General features: G+C 41.2%; 1 protein-coding gene across 4 annotated transcripts in view; it reads right to left on the bottom strand.

Annotated features, from left to right (window-relative positions):
* The window catches only part of PRMT8 (protein arginine methyltransferase 8), a 61,117-nt gene that overhangs the window by 22,993 nt on the left and 18,994 nt on the right, over positions 1 to 19,130 (bottom strand). For 3 of the 4 annotated variants that reach the window (XM_065674789.1, XM_065674796.1, XM_065674804.1), the window contains 3 exons: positions 10,616 to 10,801; positions 5,736 to 5,891; positions 23 to 86 (listed from right to left, as the gene is read on the bottom strand). In XM_065674789.1, coding sequence (XP_065530861.1) covers positions 23 to 86; positions 5,736 to 5,891; positions 10,616 to 10,801 — 406 coding nt within the window. Of the gene's footprint in view, positions 1 to 22; positions 87 to 5,735; positions 5,892 to 10,615; positions 10,802 to 11,788; positions 11,832 to 19,130 lie in introns of those variants that run through there. The other variant, XM_065674814.1, reaches the window with a different exon arrangement.

Genomic DNA, 19,130 nt, shown 5'->3' with positions numbered 1-19,130 from the left:
AATATTTTTATATATGCCTTACTGTGGTCCAAGTGGTTCGACTTGATAATTTTTTCTGAATAGTCAGATATACTTGAGCATTCGATCTAGGAAAACAAGAAAAAAAGAAAAGCAAGAGGAAGAGTAAATATGTGCTAGAAATCTCAGCTATATGAATAAAAACAAAATCTACTGAAGGCACCAAAGACTCTACAAAGTATGTATCACCACTGATAAAGAGTAAAACCTGTGTGGGCAGGATCATGATCAACAATATCTTAATATTTAAACTGCAGTCTGTGTTTCAGTTAAAGTGGCTCATCTAGAAAAGATTGTTTTTAAAACTATTGAAATGAGGAAAAAAGAGCTCCTAAAATAAAATTACTTAATTTATTAATAATATTAATTTATTCTTGCTACTTCAAAAAATAAGTAATTAAAAAAACCCCAACACACAACTGCTGAAGGGAATGAATTAGCATGGTGCTACATTTCTTCACGTGTTTTAAAACAAAATGCATTCAAACATTGTGAATAATGTTCAAATTCAAATTATGCCAATACTAGTCTGTGTCAAGAAGCAATTCTCTCTGTGAAAAATTTATCAACTTTGGCAATACAAGCTATAAAAAAGAAAACAACAACAGACATGTTACACATAAGAAATTACTGAAATTGTTGTATTTACAAAAACATACAGATCTGCATGTTTTTCCCATGACCAGTTCTGTTCTTTAACTAGGAAATGAATTACAAAGTATGTTTTAGCTTTAGATTTGCCCTTAAATTTGTTAAAATCTGACTCCTATCATAAGAGCTCACGTTTGTAATGACCTTTGATATCTTTTCGAGATTTCTGGGGTTTGTGCCCTTGTAAAATCAAGAAGGCCGAATTAGTAGTCACTAAATGATTTTCTAATTTCCCTCTTTCAAACTTGACATTAAACTTCCAATAATACTTTGTATAATCTTTTTCTCTCTAATCCCCCTATGTCAATGTCAAGTAGAATTATATTATCTCTAGTGAAGTGCTTTATATGACTAGTGATCTCCATTTAATCTCTAAAAGCCAAACTGTGCTTGACCCCTGTGATGGCAACCACAGATGGCAGGACATACAAATCCTTTATTCTTTTTATATAGCCCCTGAAACAGCTCAACATAATAGCAGTCATAATAGCGATCCCTGTCCCCATGGGAACATGAGCACTAATTCTATTTAGCTTGCCTGTGGATGCAAACCACTCCATAAGATGCCTGACTCAATTGCCTGAACATAAATCAAAACTGGCATGTAGAAAGAACACCAGAGTGATAGTCCAAAGAGTCCAAGGGACAAATCCCTCGTAGAGAACTTTGTTCTTTTTCTCCATTCAGCTTCTTCTTCCCTTACTGTAAACTCTATAGACTATATGCCTCATCTATACTTACAGCCATTACAACATACTCATTTTTCCTATCTGTATTCACATCTATCTGTCATTTTCATCGCCCATTCTTTCTGTTTGTCTTGGACTATTTTTTTTTAATAAAGCATGGGTATGTAGGTCTTTGGAGGTGGCTTTCCAACCTTTCTAAAGAAAAAGATGCAAAGAAATAAAAAGTTGTATTTCACGAATGACTATGAGTTCCCAAAATCAGCTTTATTCTCAAAGAAGCAAAATAGTAATAAAAAAACTACTCAAATGTTACAGGAAGGAATATGTATTTCAGAAAATAAACTTGCTTTAGGATGTCTAAAGCTTTTTGTCTCTACTTTGACTTGGATTCTGTATTGTGGTACAGATTTATTTTAAAAAGCAACTCATTTCAGAAAAAAAGAAAATACTGAATTCTGTAGGTGAAGAAATAAGAAAAAATAAAAAGAGAGTTGTCAGGCTTTTCCCCAGTTCTCTTTCAAGTCAGTGATCTGCTCAAATCCATCCAATTTTACAAAGCATTTGGATTTTACAAAAACTGTGTTCCAACAAAGTATGTCAGTACTTCAGTTTACAGTCATAGAATTATTTGGGTTGGAAGGGACCTTAAAGATCATCTAGTGCCATGGGCAGGAGCATCTTTCGCTAGGTTGCTTAAGGCTCCATGCAACCTGGCCTTCAACAGTTCCAGGGATGGGGCATCTACAACTCTGGGCAACCTGTTCCAGGGTCTCATCATCCTCATAGTAAAAAAATTGTTCCTTATATCCAGTCTAAATCTACCCTCTGTCAGTTTAAAACCATTGCCCCTTGTCCTATTACTGTAGGCTCTTGTAAAAAGTCTTTCTCCATCATTCTTATAAGCCCCCTTCATACTACACTGAAAGGCCACATTTATTGTCCCCCCAAAGCCTTCTCCAGGCTGAACAAGCCCAACTCTCAGTCTTTCTTCACAGGAGAAGTGTTTCAGCTCCACGATATTTTTTGTGGCCCTTCTCTAGACTCACTATAACAGACCCATGTCTTTCCTGTACTTGTGACCCTGGAGCTGGATACAGTACTTCAGGCAAGGTCTCACCAGAGCAGAGCAGAGGGACAGTATCACCTTTCTCAGCTGCTGGCCATGCTTCTTTTTATGCAGGTCAGGATACAATCTGCTTTTTAACCTGTAAGCATGCACTGCTGACTAATACCCAATTTTCCATCCACCAGTATTGCCAAGTCCTTCTCTGCAGTACTGCTCTCAATCAGTTCATCACCTAGTCTGTACTGAGATTGGGGATTGCCCTGATTAAGTGAAGGACCTTGCACTTGGCCTTCTTGAACTTCGTGAGGTTCACACTGGTCCACTTCTCAAGCCTCTCAAGGTCTGCCTGGATGGCATCATTTCCCCCAAGTACATCAACTGCACCACTTGGCTTTGCGTCGTGTGCAAACTTGCTGAGGGTGAACTCAATCCCACTATCTATGTCACTAATGAAGATATTAAATAATCATGATGCCAGTACGGACCCTTGAGGGACCTGTGAATTTCTTCAGGTCTATCTAGTTCTGTGTATGTATGTTCATCTCTACAATCTAATGCTGCCAACGCCTCCTCTTCTACTGGAGTCTTCTCCTGAAAGAGCCACCACATTCCCACAGTTCTTCTTCCCTGGGCTGTGTCCTCATCACCACCTTTTATACAAATCAGATAACATCTAACATGTCCCTTCATTGTCTGTGTCTGTTTACCTTCTGCTTTCCTACACTGTCTTGTTCATCTGAAAATACTATAGAATTCAGATAGTTCTACTTTGGTGACTGTCCCGATTTTTGTATGACTAAATGAAGCAGATGAGGCAAGTTTTCAAGGGATAATTGAATGTATTTTTCTATCCCTCAGTCACCCCTCCCAAGTACCAATAGCCACATGCCAATCTTATCGCTGCATGTCTTACAACAGCTCCCCAAATAGATGAACATCATTGCACAGTCTACTGTCATCCTCCCACAACGGTCAAGGGTCAGAGTATGTGAAGAAAGAAGAAAAAACTGAGGGGGCTGGTTCTGTTCAGCTTGTAAAAGAGATTCTCCCAATCCAAGAGTTAACTTCAACTACCTAAAAAGGGCTTGGAGAGAAAACAAAGTCAAACTCGTCTCTGAAGTGCACAGTGACAGGGTAAGTCAGTGCTCATGAGCTGCAGCAAGGGAAATACATGCTGATTGTAGCACTAGAATAGGTTCCAAGAGAGGATTTAGAGTCTCCATATCCTTGGAGATCTTTCAAATTGGACAGGACAAAGCCTTGAGCAACCTGGTACAGTTTTAAATTTAAATCTGCTTTGAGTAGGAGACTGGATTAGATACTTCCAGAGGTCTTCTACACTAAACCTTTCTGTGAGTCAGTGATTCTATGATTTACACCTCTTGAAGACCCAGAGATTATTCTAGCAGTTGGCTGAGGTAGTAACAAGAAATAAGTTCCAACAGTAAGTAAAAAGCGATAAGAAGAACCAGACAGGGTAGTGGATGAATGTGAACCTGAAGAAGGGTTCAAATTCTCAAATCTCAGGAGTGAGAAAGAAGAGTGATTTAAGTGGCGCTGTAGTCAAAAAACCAACACTCTGCATTTGTCAACAGTTCCCACGTCACGCTATTTGAAAAATCACATCTAACTGTAGAGAAGTAACTGGAACATCTAGGCTCTATGGCAAAGGTTTGCTTTTCAAAAGGAACACTCGCAGTTTCCATTGGCAATTTTTGTGAATAGGACCATAAAGTCTGAGTTTGACAGTAAGATTGACACTTCCAGATCTCTGAAATATCTGCTTTTCCAACGCAAACACAACTCTGTATCTCGATGGGACTCATGCTGAGGTAGCTCATGTGGCAAGGTTAAAACTCTTAGGCTGTAGCAGAGGGGTTTCACACCTAGGTGAGATCCTTTGAGAGCTGTTTTCTGCATAGCACGTCCTCACAGCTTCAGTGCTGAACAGTCCAGGGATGAGTTGACACTGGTGTGCTACTGAGCTTTATAAATGCCTGAGATACAGCCTGAACTGTAAAGTAGTCCAAAGCAGGGAAAAAACCCCAACAACCACAGACCCGTGGAAAAGCATTTACTTTTCTTTTACTGGGTGAATTTGCTGCCAGTGAGCTGGCTCACTGTAGAATCAAATAAGCACCCGTGCCAGCACTGGGGAGGGAAGAAGACCATATGGCCAGGGATCTGAGAGACAGCATCATCATTTTGTATATGCTTATATTTTTACAGCACTGCAACATCCTTGCATGAGACCTGCATTCCTGCATCAGAGAAGGCTACAGGTTTATTCTTCCTGAGGCACTGAGATACTAAATTGTGTACTTGGTTTACAAGAAATACATTCTAGCTGACAACTCAAGTCTCATGTATAAACTCCAAAAATTTTGCCAGCACCTTCTGATTTCAGCTACCTATACTTCCATGCTCCAGTCTAATACTCACATAAGGCACTCAGAATTAACATTGGCTTTTGAAAATATAAGACTGAGAATTCAACAGGAGTCCTGGTAGTTCATGTATCATTACCAGGAATGAATATGCATAGTTTTGATACTTAGCTATGTCAGTGCCTTCAAATGCACACATGTAGCAAACTGAGTTGTAGCAAATAATTCTTTTGAAGATGTACACAAAGAAATAGAATTTACTTGCCCTTTTCTACATTGTGTTGCATCTGCAGGACACAAACAGAAGTCCAAAGCAAAAAGAAATTGTCTTTGTAATTTTAGAGTCAGTACAAATAACTCTCAATATACTTAAAAGCAAGTCTATGCTCTCTTTAATTACTTCCCTGCAGAGAACTGCGTGTTTGTGCTTCTGAAGTTCAATGTATCAAGGTAGTCATTCCTTTCTGCCTCTGAAAAGCATTATTGTTGGCACAGAAAACATGCAAATGCTTTCTTGCATAATTTGCTGAGTTGTAATGTACAAGGAAAAGTGTATTAAAGAAATTAGGTTCCAAGGCTACGAAGTTGCAGAACTTAAGAATTTTAAAAAGCAAGATATTTCCTTTGACTCTGCTGAGTATGAGTGAGTCCCTTTAACGTTTTTTGTGCAGCCAAGAAGAAATATGGATATGTAGCAGATCACCGAAGATTCACACACAGAAAAGACATTGTTTCTAAATTTGGAAAAGGCACACTACTACAAGTCATAGAAAGCAAGACAACTCCACTAAAGTCACTGTAAATCAAGCCATACAAGAGTTTGGGGAGAAGAATTTCAAACCAAGACAAACAGGAAAAAGTAAATCACCAAGACATTCTCAGGCAAAATGTGCAAACTCAAAATATGACAGAAAGTCTTCTTACCCCATATACCTTCTTGGCTCCTGCCTTTGCAGCAAACATGGAGAGGATTCCTGTGCCACTTCCAACATCAAGGACAATCTTATCTTTAAAAACATGTTTATTGTGATACATTGAGTTTCTATAGGTTAATGTGCGCACTTCATCCTTTAACATTTCCTGTGATGAAAAAAACCCATTGTGTTATTATTTGAAGAGCTTATATGCATCCATCACTGCTGCTGAATGCATTCTCTTCTTGTAATTCAAGCATTATTAATACACAACCTGAAGAGTGGTGTGCACACATCAAAGCAGCTGTAACATACTAGCTACTTAGAACTGAATTGTTAAGAAGCAGCATGATATTCTTTGTACAGTTTTATTTCTCTAAATATTACTTCACTGTTATAATTGACAACCAGAATGCAGTCTAACCACAGCACTGCTTTTGTCATAGACAGAAGCCATACAGAAATCCAAGTGTTTCCCTTTCTCTTAAATCTTGCACAACGTAGAGCCTCAGAGAAGGTTGAATACAAACAAAACCGTTCCATAAACCATCATAAAACAGCAGTCTTGATAGCCTTGCCCAAAGTGATGCAGGAAGTCCATAGCAGAGCTTGGAGATGCTGTGGTATATGGTACTCCCTTACTGCTCTTTTTTCACTCATTTATAAGACCAATTTCCAGAAGATATTAATGTATAGCCTAGACTACTTTCTCACTGTTTTAAGTTGTCTTTGTCAGGTATTGATTTTTGCTTTATTGATAGCACGAATACATGCACTTCATTCCATCGAAACCTTGCTCTCAAACTATACCAACAAAGAGCACACAGGTCAAGATCCAAGTGCCATTCTTAAGGTAAGTGTAGGCCACTCAATACACACTTTAGTTTCCTAAAAAAAGCTTCTGTTAGGTCTAGAAGGCTGAAGTTTTGCTTATATTACTGCCATAATTTCATAGTTTAAGCAAGTAGGCAAATGAGGCTTTGCATTTCAGGATAAAAAGAATCAGTTCACTATCCAGCAATCTGGAGCACCAGTCCATTGGACTGTTACATGTATCAGTTGCTCACTTACCTGTCTTGGCAGAAGACTTTATGTACTGAATACTGTAGATGAATAAAAGGCTGTTTTTATCACCATAAAGCATGGTTTGGTATCAATCAAAGACAGAGGCAGAGGAACAGTCCAACAACACTGATGAAGCACACTCTCATGGAGACTCTTTCCAAACATATTAAGGACAAGAAGGAGATGGGAGTGTTAAGAATATATTTGGAGATGACTGATCTCCTGATAGCTTTTTATGGTAAAATAACAGGCTTTGTGGATGAGAGGAGTGGATGCCTGTTTATTTTGATTTTAGCAGGCCTTTCAACACTATCTCCCAACATCCTCATTTAAAAACTGATGAAATGTGGACTACCTAAATGGACTGTGGACTGAACACTGACTGAGCTGCTGCTCTCAAGATGTTCTGATCAGCAAAACAAAGTTCATCTGGAGGCCAGTCACTAGCAGCCTAGTGCTGCCGGTATGATATACCTTCAACAATAACCTGGATGATGGGACAGAGTGCAGCTTCAGCAAGTTTGCAGTTGACAGAAAACTGTGATGAGTGGTAGATTCACCAGATGATTGTGCTGCAAATCAGAACCTCAACAAGCTGAAGAAAAAATTGACAGGAACCTCAAGGTCAGAAAGGAGAAAAGCAAAGTCCTGGACATGAGGAGAAAAAGCCTCATACAACTAATACAGGCTGACGACTGGCTGTCTGGAAAGCAGTGTTTGCTGAAAATGATCTTGGGAATGTGGTGGACAGCAGTTTGAAGATGAGCTAGCAATGTGCCCTTGCAGTATTTTGGCCTGCACTGAAAAAAAAAAAGCATCACCAGCAGGTCAAGGGAGGTGGTTCAACACTTGTGAGACCGTATCTGGGGTTCTGTGTCCAGTTCTGGATTCCCCAGGATAAGAGATGTTGTCACAGATCCAGTCACAGCTCATGATGATGGTTAAGGGATTGGAGCATTTGACATTTGAGAAGAGATTGAGAGAGGTAGGTTTGTTCAGCCTGGTGAAGAGAGGGATGATGGTGATCTTATCAATGTATATCAATGTATATAAATACATCTCCCATGAGACTTTTACAAGCAGACCCCTGAAAAGGATGAAGGCTGCTCTCCTAAAACCCAGGGTTGTCAACAAGACAAACAGCATAGACCCTGAGAGAGCATCCATACTCTCAGGATCCTGAACTTCATCTCATGGTAACTGCAGCCAAGACCATCACATCCCCAGATGGTTCATTCTTTTTAGTAACTATCAGTATCAGCAGAGCACACACCTCTCTCCCACTGATTCAGGTCATTTGTGCCAGGAATTTATCACCATGTACTCTAAAAATGTCCTGGTTTGCTTATGTCCGGTTCAGTTGCCCTTCAGCCAATGCCGGGGTTATTAAAGTTTCCCAAGGACCAAAAATCAGACTCATGTCCCATGCAGACATGAGATTTCTTTCACTTGTCTGAAGAAGACCTCATCTACTTCTTTCTCCTGGTGCTCTGTAGCAGACAACCACAACCTTGTCAACATCTCAGTCTGCCATTTAAACCTAACCCATAAGCTCATCATCTGTCCCATGCATTCCATTGTTCTGTCTGACATCTCACCTTCCCAGTCTGTCCCTCCTAAAGATCCTGAATCCAGCCATTCTGGCATTCCAGTCATGTCAGCAATCTCACAGGGATCAACATGATCCCTGTGAGATTGTAGCCATGCAACTGCACACTGATTTTTAATTCCTCCTGTTCAATTCTTAGGCTGCAGGTATTAGTGTACAGGCACTCCAGAGAAGCTCTCTGTCATGTTGGTTTTCCAGAAAAGCTATGAGACCTTCCCCCATAATGCTGTCTCTTGGTACTTCCTTTTTTCTATGCTTACACTTGGAGCAGGCCCCTTCTGCTCTGCTTTATTGACTGACTATGAGGTCTTGTCCATCACCATGCATATTTTGCTTACAAACTCGGTCTGCAGCTTCCCCATGTGACTGTGGGTGATCACCCTCTATCATTCTCAGCTAAGATCTCCCCAGCAGCTTAGCCAAACTGTTGGCAAAGACAGTTTTGGCCTGTCTGTTTTGTCAGGTGGATTCCATATCTTCCTAGCAGACCTCCATCCTCAAAGAAGGTCCCATAGACATAAAAGCTGTAAACTTGTCATTGACACCGGCTGCCCAATCACTTGTGGACCTGCAGGAGCACTTCTCCTCAAGTCCCTATTTTCACTGGTACAACTGAGGCAAAAAAACACCTGGCACACCTTGCTGTTGATCATCATCCCAAGAGTTGTGCAGTCACGCTTTATATGCTCCCAGTCTCACTGGCGTTCACGTAGAATAGCAGCAGTAGCAACCCAAGGCTGATCTAAGGGCTGGACATACGTTAGCAGCCCCTCCACAGTGTCCCAGATCCAAATGCTGAGACATCAGGTCAGGTGAGGAGATGGGGGCCCCTGTCCCTTGCAGGAGAGAGACTTCCACTACTTGTTGCTTTCTCCCAGTGCTTCTGCATGGCTCAGGGCCAACCATTTCTGATGCTTCATTGGACAGAACTTCCCATCCCTCATCTACAGTGAAGGCACTGAACCTATTTTGTAGGTAGAGATGTGCAGGTGGATCAGGAGCCTTCCTGGTGTTGCCAGAAGTTACAAGTTTCCAGCCTTCACTGTCAGAGGAGTCTCCATTTCCAAACCTGGTAAGTACAGACTCTGCTCCTCCTTTCAGTATAGTTGAGGATTTAGGCTCTTGTACTTGTCAGAGTACAAGATCCAGTCAGCTAACCTCCTCTAGCAGCTCCATTACCTGCTAACACAGATTCTTTATCAGTCAATGCATACCTTCTGCAGGCAAGGAGGCAACCTCCCACTTCACAGCCTCAGCAAAAGGTCTCAGGTACTTCTTGCACTCCCTGAGACCTACAGAGCTTCTTCCATCAAGGCCTCAATCTGATTTGAGGTTCCTGATGTGCCTTCAGTATTTCCCTTAGGTCTCCTTCCCACTCAGTTGTTCCTCTGTCTTCTTCCATTCTTGGGTGGAATTTCTGAATGCTACTCTGGCAACGCATAACTGGTAGATGCAAATCTTCTGTTTATGTATATGCCCTACAACCAATTACTAGAGTAATGGAAATAGGTACTGGTTTTTAAGTGGTTTGTGAAAAGTGCCACTGATTTCACACTGTTGGCCTTTTTGCACCCTAGTCTTTAAGATCCCATCCTCTTAGGTAATGTAAATATAAGCTATTAGTGTCTTCTTTAGAACTGGTCTACAGTCACCTTTCTGATGGTAAATATATAAACCTCATGTATTTTGTGTTCTTTCCCGAGCAGTATTTATTGGAGGCTATTGGGCTGCATATTCCCACTAATGCAGCCCATTCATTCAAGTAACATGTCAAGAGTCACAAAATTATCTGGCTTCTCATATCAGTCGAGTAGCTGTTCTGCTGGGATCTGAGCTCTAATACGAAAGAGAACAAAAGACCTAATTTAGCAATAAGGTAATTTCCATGTGTGTTAGTTTACAGTCCTCATAAATACACTAGATTGATTTACTGATGAAGATTACCACTGTACAGATAGCTAATATAAGCTGTATTGAGAACACATTTATAAGGAAGTTAAGTGGGACATAGGTTTTGAGTACAGGTCTCTAGAGAAGTGGGTGATATCTTTGGCAATGAACCAGATTATATGATCTTCTGAGGAAAGTCACACAAATATAAGCAAGGGAAATGGGGTAAATAACTAATAAATCAAAGAAACATTATTATGATTAATAACATGATGATGATGATGGTGATAATGGTGATGATGATGATGAAATAAATATAAGATTACCTCATGAATTCCAAAATGAGCATAGGAATCAAAGTAATAATCCCTGGATGTCATCTCTTCTGGATTGATGAGTTTTGCCATCTTGCCTCGGCCTGGGCAGCTTGGTTGCAAAGGGACATGTATGACAGATTGAACTGGCTTTGGAACAACAGTAGGCTGAGGAGGCTGGGATGGTATGGGGCAAACCTAGGAGAACATGGAATATTGTTAAGAGGCAACATTAAAAGAAAAAATTTCTCTCTCTGGCTAGCACAGTGATATTATTGTAACTAGCTAGGAGATAATAAGAGACCAAAGACACCTGGGGTATCATAAGCTGCCTTCTGTTCCTGGCTCTTTCACTTACTTGCTTTGAATTAGTAAATTCCTTTAATGGTTTTTTCCTTGATGTTCTTCTGGAGATACCACATTAGTGCAGAGTAATGGCAAATTATTGTTGGCTGAAGTGGGTGACTCCAAACATTGACATAAGGCAGTTAAGAGCTAGGTTTTTTCCTTTAGTGTCTTTTTATGCCAAACTGCCACAGCTTTGTGAGAGGTGAGTTGTAATAAATTAATAGTTTCCCTACAAAGAAAAGCTCATAATCAAAGGATTTTGAACACAGTGCTGCCAACAAGAAGGACAGGATTCACAACAGATCTTTACTTGTTAGGTAATGTATTGATGAGGTAAGTCTGAGAATGCTCACAATATCTGAAAGTGCTTGATACTATCTGAAAGTCTCTCAGCATGTGCAGAAAGCACTGTACGGAGCTGTGTGGTGTATGTGATCCATTAATTTAGTTTCCTGGGAGATGCAGGAGTCATCTGTTACTGTCGTGGTTTAAATCCAACCACAAACCTCGTTCACTCATTCCCCCCCCTTCTTGCCCTCCCCCTGCTCCTGGAGGGACGGAGAGGAGAATCAAAAAGACTGCAACTCCCACAGGTTGAGATAAGAACAGTTTACTAACCAAGGTATAACACAAATCACTGCTGCTACCACCAATATTAATAATGCTAAAGGAAATAACAAGAGGAAAGAATACAACACCTCAACACCAGCCGACCAATAACTCGCCCCACTCCCCCCAGCAGAGCATCGACCGATATCTCGTCCAACCCTGCAGTCCCAACCCTTCTGGGTAACTCCCCGTTACATCCTGGGCATGACGTGCTGTGGTATGGAATACCTCTTTTGTCAGTTTGGGTCAGGTGTCCTGTCTCTGCTTCCTCCCAGCCTCCCCTCCTCCCTGGCAGAGCATGAGGCTCAGAAAGTCCTTGGCCAGACCAAACATTTGAGCAGCAACTGAAAACATCGGCGTTATCAGCACACTTCCCAGGCCAAAAGATCAAAACACAGCACTGTACTAGCTCCTAAGAAGGAGAAAAATGACTGCTGCTGCTCAACCCAGGACAGTTACCAAAACTCCCTCACCCACTCCACTTCATTTCTTCTTGCGTACTGCATCTCCAATACCTAAATTTCCATACAGGTAGAATGCACTCTCTTGATTCATATTTGACACCTGTATCATCTAAGACCAAACACAGAATGTTTAACAAACATGAGACATAGACCATGTAAGAAAACTGGGAGAGAGAACTGGTTCTTGAAACTGCTTGCTTTGAAGCGACTCCTTTTTCGGCCACTTCAAACTGAAGCACTGCTCTGAAGTTCCTACATGGAGTGACTGAAATGCCACATCAACTTGTCATAGACAGACTTGTCTGATATCCTAATGGGAATTTAGAATTAAAACCTGAGGTCAACTGAGAGTTAACAATGCTATCGCCAACCATATGTTACATAATTGGTACTCTATCAAAATTTGAAGCGCACCTAACACCTAAAATAGCCATTAAAGGCCAGGAAGCACTCAAGTTGACTGATCACCATGGAATTCTTTCTGTGCTCTTCCATTCAATTTTCCAGAAAAAATAGACAGGTATAAACTATATTGTATGTTTTCCTGCAACAGATTTTCCTTCTGAGATTTCTGGTTTTCAGGAGTTTTGACAGATCTCTTTGCAGCACTACATCCAAAACTCTCTAGATCAAAAGCAATCAAGATGCATACTTACAAGAATGAAAAACAATCTGTTATTCTAACAGGGCTATTAGAGGTTTAGCTTTGGTTGTAGTTCAGAGGGAAGTTCTAAGGTACATCTATTGCCTGTCTATTGTTGAAAGTGACAAATAGAGGAAAAGATGATAACAGATTTTTTCATCTGAATTAGGCTATAGCCTCTGGGAAATAAAGAGCTTTTCCAAGTTTAGTGTCATTTTATTTCCAATTTGCCTCTCAGGGAGTTGCACATGGGGATGAACTGTCTCTGCATTAATAAAATGCTTCAGGTCTTACATCTGATTTTAAAATACTGGTCTCAAACTCAAGGAATCTAAAAATAAACCATATCAGTTTCATTCCTGTGCATTTATTGCAGAGCTACCTCTATATTTGGCACTGATAATTGTTAACACTAAATGCTTGCTGCTTGCACTGATACTGAAACTATAATGTCCCATCTGGTCTGATCGGGCAAGCAGTTCTATCCCAACAAGTAATACTCAGCTACAGTGTACTGTCCAGGGGCTAAACTCCCACTTCCAACTCCCATTCAGGTTTGGCATGGCAGAGTGAGAAGGTTGTGAAGGTGTCATATTGCTGTTAACAGCCCTGGTTTAAACTACAGTTGTTAGTCTTGCCCTTCCCCTTGTATTCTGCGACACAGTCGGACAGCACCAGTCTTGTCTCATTTTTTGAGATGGAATGTACTTGCAATCAAATAGGATGAAGAAATTGTTTCATGCTGTGTTTTCCTGGGAGCAGCTCAAAGCCCACATTGTTATTAAGCAAGTCACAAATCAGTTCTTTTTCCTTCTGTAATGTGGGGCTCAGTAAATAACAAGGCAATTTTCTAGGACTGCCTTTGCACAAATGTGTTGAACAAGCTGGCAGGAAGATCTAGCTAGGCTTTTCACTGTTCTGCTCTTATTGGCCTGTTCCCTTTTATGTACATCAGAAGGGACTCATCAGCGTCACCTTCATACCTCTTTTCCACAGTGTACCTCATAGGGGAGAATAAAAAGACTGCCCTTTCACTTCTCTGCAAAGCCTGACATGCAGCTTGCAAGGCCCTATAAAAGAAGCCTTCACAATGTGTGGTGGGTCACCCAGGTAAGCTGATCAAACTCCACATAAATCTGAATTACATACTATTTATCACCATGACTACGAAGCCATAAACGGTGCATAAGGATCTTTAGGGTTCTCTAGTCAGAATGCTAGGTAATGAGCTGTATCTTAAGGATGATTAGGCAATTCAGCTCTTTTTTTTTTTTTTTGGGGGGGGGGGAAACAATATGAAGTTAAAAAAATATTTAAGGACAAGTTTTTCTAAGGCATGAAACCCCAGCTTTGTTAGGGGTTTGTTAGCAGTCATTTTCACTTCGTGGTCAACTGTAAGCCATGGAAGACATGCTACTGTTATCTGGAAGCAGTGAGCAGAAATGTAAACATGACTGATGGTTTTATTCAACTCCAACTGAAGAGAGATATTCATGTGCCAGATTACTTTAAAACGCCTCCCATCACAAGGCACAGCTTGTTTTAGAAATAGCAACAGAAGTTATAGAAGCCTGTACTGAAAATATCAAAGTTGAAGGCAGTGAAGAGGAAGAGTTTGTTGCAGATCATTGCATAAAGAGTTACAAAGCTATGAAGCCAGAGAAGTGCGAACTTTTCCATTGTTTATATTCTTCCTGGATGATACTACTGCCTTTGCTGTTGCCTAAGTGCCTGCCTTGCTAAAAAGAATCGTGGTGCCAGTGATGTACAAATAATTAGTTCTCTACCTCCTTATGAGAAACTCCTCAAGATAGACACAAAGTGGAAAGGAAACAAAAAATAGCTTGGTACTTCAAAGCTACATTACAAAACCCTGGCAAGTGCATGAAAAGGGCCACACACACTACTATAGCCCCCACTGTCAATGTTCATGATGTGTTTCACCTAGGGGAAGTCGTTATGCCACTGGACAGCCTCTTCTCCACCCCATCATCATTCTGTCTGACCATCTAGTGATACGGAACAAGAACCAGAAAGTGCTAATCAACTATAAACCCAGTTATTTTTAGGTCTTTTCTCAGTATTAGCGGAAATTCACATGAAAAAGTAGAGCTTTGCTATTTTTAGAGGCTAATTATTAACAAAATAACTGGAGTATTCTATCTGTACAAGTTACTTTCTTAAATTAGCAGAAAATTTAATTGAAGCCCTCTTCTGCTTATCAATTGTCTAATGCACTGATCCCTGAAAGTCACTTTGCATCTAATATCCCAGCCTTTTTCTTCCCCTCTCATTGAACTCCAGATGTTTCACAACAGTTCTAAAAAGACGTTATATTCTGTAGGCTTTGATGAGCTTTGGGATGGAGGAGGGGAAAAATTTTCTAATTGATCACCTTCTCCATGTCCTAGCCAAGCTTTTGATCTACACTTCAGTGTAGTTCCAGATGAAGCTCAGCTCTAGAGGAGGTCTCTACCTAAGAAGTATCCATGTTTATCCATTACTATTTTTTAACCCCTGCAGGATAAATATGGACAGAAAGGAGAACAAGATTGAGGAATGGCAGTTCCTCAGCTGAAGTGCTAGAGAAAATCAACACACTGATTTACACAGTTCAGTGCCACCTCAGAACTACCGTCAAACAGGCATCTACATTGAAGAGAAGCCCCACATTTGGCACTTTCATATCTCAATTAGCAAAAATTGGACAGCTTCCCTGCACAGAGCAAAGACACCATGCGACTTCCTTTGGAGCCGTAGCTCACTGGATCTTAATATGCTATAGTACAGATTTTCTCTTGATTTGATGCGAATTTTACACTGAATGGTTTCAGGTTAATTAAAATATCTCAGTCTACCTTGACCCACCACTATTGCTATTCATTAACGGGCTGTCCCCATCCTGGCTTTTACTGTTACTGTTTGCCTTCCCTTTCTTGCTTTACGATTTTCATGAGGGGTTGAGTGCTTTGTCTCAGCACTTCCATTGATGCTGATTCATAAGGCAGCATATGTTACTGTATGCTGACAGCAGATGCGTGCTTGACTAAGACTGAATAGAAATCTTTGCCTGGTCTGTGGACACAATGTCGAATGCTTTGTCCACAAAATCCAACCTGTGACTGTTCCAACAGTTGTTAGTGCCCCTTTCCAACAAGCAACTGCTTCATGCACCACACAGAGCATCAGCTGAAGCTGAACGCTTCCTGCAGGTCTTAGGCATGCAAGGTCTGCATTCTGGTACCCCACTCCTATAGCTGCCACAAACCCTTTCACGCTGTGCTGTGGACATCCACAGTGATCCTTCTTTCTTGTGAAAAGCTTTGGCTCTGTCTATGCATTCACAAGAGAACACGAAGAGCAAGACTTGCATGTACATGAGTTGTTCACCTTTTCTTTTACTTAAGCAGTAATACAAAAGTAATTCAAACGATTGCTGTAGAATCACTACAGACTAAAGAAGTGCTTTCACTTAGAACTGTGAAGCAAAATGGAAATTACTAGAGACAACATGAGCAGAAAATGTAACTGACAGCAGTCAGATCTGTGTAACCGTGTTTCTCTTAAAACGTCCTGCATCAATACTGTGTAAACAGGTTAATTAGCACAAAGACTTATGTTTGCTTGATTAAAGTGCTTCTGATCTGTGACTTCCATTGTTTCATGTGACTTTTCTTAACCTGAAAAGCTTAGAGAGTGAATCACAGCCTTAGAAAGGTTATTACTATTCACAGTTGTGAAGAAACCTTGCAAATACTGAGTGAAAGTTTACAGATACTGAAAGGCCTGTAAAAGGAATGCATTGACGCAAATTCAGTGTCTTTTTTTAGCCAGTCTTATCACCTTTCCATATACAAGGTTGGCAACATTGTTGGCATGGGCACAGCATGATGTACAGCAATGCAAAATTTTCTACTGCACCAAACCCATCTGTGTTCTGATGGTGGAATGGTCCTTCAGTTCCTCTTGCCTTCTGAGGTGCTGGTGCACAGTGAAAAAAATACTTGGTGCACTAAGATAACTGTGAGTCAGAGGACAGGACAGAAAGTTTCACTTGATAGTTTTCTGAACATTAACATGATCTAAGAAATGGGGGGGGGGGGGGGGGGGGAACCCAAACAAAACAAAACAAACAACAAAACAGAAGAGAGAAAAACAGAAGCAAACCCAGTGTTTCTCTATAGCTTGCTGCTGGCCATGTCACTGAATTCATATCTGCCAAAGTTGATTTGTTTCTTTTGTGAATCTCAGGGCCATAAAAACAACATTTGGCTCATGCCAGTACTACTTATACCTCATTCCTAAGAAAGCAAGCTTTTTCCCAGTTTGTCTAATGGTGATGGTTGAGAGCTACTACAAATCAAGATGGAGAGTGAGAGAAGATTCAAGGTGGTTCAAACCTTTTATTGACATGGAAAAGTGATTTTTGGTTGGTTTTTTTTTTCCTTTTGGAACACATCAAGCTTCTTGGGACCCCGTTTCCTTAAATATTACTTTTGTTCATGGAATGATTGGCAGCTGAGTGGGATAGAGGAGAGGCATCAGCTCACTTCTGAACTGGCTGTACCTTCAGAATTAATGGGGAAGGAGAGCTTTCTGACAGGAAGATTCTGAATATGTGAAAAAGACAGGAAAAAAAAAATGGGACTTTCCATAGGACTGTGAATCAGGGGAATATATTTTCAGAACTATTATACAAATGAAAAAGACACTGAGTTTGGTTTGTTAATATTATTGATGGTTGGCAACTGAGTCACCCTCAGCTCTATCTTGGATCAAGAGAAAGAAAAAGGCTTCTTTACAGTATGCTTTAGGTCCATGATAGGCAGAGTTGTCATTCAGAGGTGTTTGTTGATTAGACTGGACAAGAGGACCACCAACTTAGACTCCTTGTTGAAGCATTTGAATTTATGTGAGCAAAATCTAAATCTTAGTTCACTCATGTAAAGTAAAATAATAACAATAGCAAATACTAAATATTTGTTGATCCAATGATAGAAAACATTAGGACCCTAACTAAGGAGTTGTGCATATTTGTTAAAATAGCACAGAAAACAAATTACTGTCATGAAGATCCCAAAAGAGTGACTTGAATAACTCTTGACTTTTCAGGAACTTAAGTGTTGCAAAGGCTTGTAAAAATGGGTTTTGTTGAGACACTGAGTCAGTGGAGGTAAAACCATTCTGTGCCAAATAAAAAAACAGTGCTTATTTTTCTCTTTTTACTGACAGCATAATAATTCAGCAGAATTCTGAAGCATGATGCAAGTCAGACAAACGCACTGCCCTGTCACCAGCAGCACGAATGACGCAAATTGTGCATCACAGGCAATGAGGTTGCTTTCTTCACCGTGAAGAGCGATCTAAATGCTTAAAAGACAAAGGAAGAACAAAAGAAATTGACAACCTCCTTAAAAAGGTACAGATAAATAATACCAGGACTTGGGAGCACTGGTGGATGATAAGCTATGAGCTGGCAGTGTCCCCTTTGCAGCCAGGAGGGCAAATAGTATCCTGGGGTGTATTAGGAAAGTGGCCAGCAGGTTGAGGGAGGTGAACCTCCCTCTGCTCCACCCTGGTGAGGCCACATATGGAGAGTACTGTGTCCAGTGCTGGGCTCCTCAGGACAAGAAAGGCATGGAGATACTGGAAAGGGTCTTGAATCCCCAGCCACTTGGGTGGGAATGGTAACTGTTCCCAAAACCAGCTGTCGGGGGGGGGTAACAGTGTGAGCAAGGCAAGCAAGGAGCTCAGCACCACTGGGACAGAAACATGGGCCAATGCCCATGTCCCTCGTGCCAGTTGCAGGGGGAAAGTCTGTCTTCCCCAGTTGTGGTGTGCCTGGGGTGCGCACGTATACTCATCAGCAAACTTTGAGCTGGAGTAGCCAGTGACTAGGGAGAGCTAGGGCTCTCATGAGGGTCCCGCAGGCATGGGGTCCATGCTACTATGTCTGGGGGGACTTGTGAGGTGGAGAGCGTGAGGGACAAGTGTGTGAATACTGCGTGTCTGCAGTGAGCACCAAGCTGGACCACCTGTCAAGATGGGAACCCTGTGGGGCCCATGTGGGGACCCAGGATCCAGGCAGTCGTGCTGGGAAGGCAGAGGGGCTACACTGGTCATCAAGGGATCCACAAACGTGTGTGTGCTGGTGAACCTGAAGAGCAGACAGTGAGTATGTGCCTGCACTTGTGACCTTCTGCCTCTGCCCACTGAAGAGGAGGTCTGTGAGTTGCCTTGTATATGAGTGCTGTATGTAGGTGCTGGGGGTGGGGAAGGTGAGGATGGAGGGGAGCGGTGTGTAGCCTCGTCACTGTTTGAACCTGCAAACACAAAAGCATCAGCCAGGGAAGGTCATGGAGCAGATGATCCTAAGTGAGACCGTAAAGCACATGTGGAAAAACTGAAGGATCAGCCTCAGTCAGCACAGGCTCATGAAGAACAGCTCCTGCTTGACCAACCT

Source organism: Lathamus discolor, chromosome 1 (assembly GCF_037157495.1).
Source record: "Lathamus discolor isolate bLatDis1 chromosome 1, bLatDis1.hap1, whole genome shotgun sequence".
NCBI lineage: Eukaryota > Metazoa > Chordata > Aves > Psittaciformes > Psittacidae > Lathamus > Lathamus discolor.
Note: the sequence above shows the minus strand (reverse complement) of the source record. Positions and strands in the feature narration are given on the sequence as shown.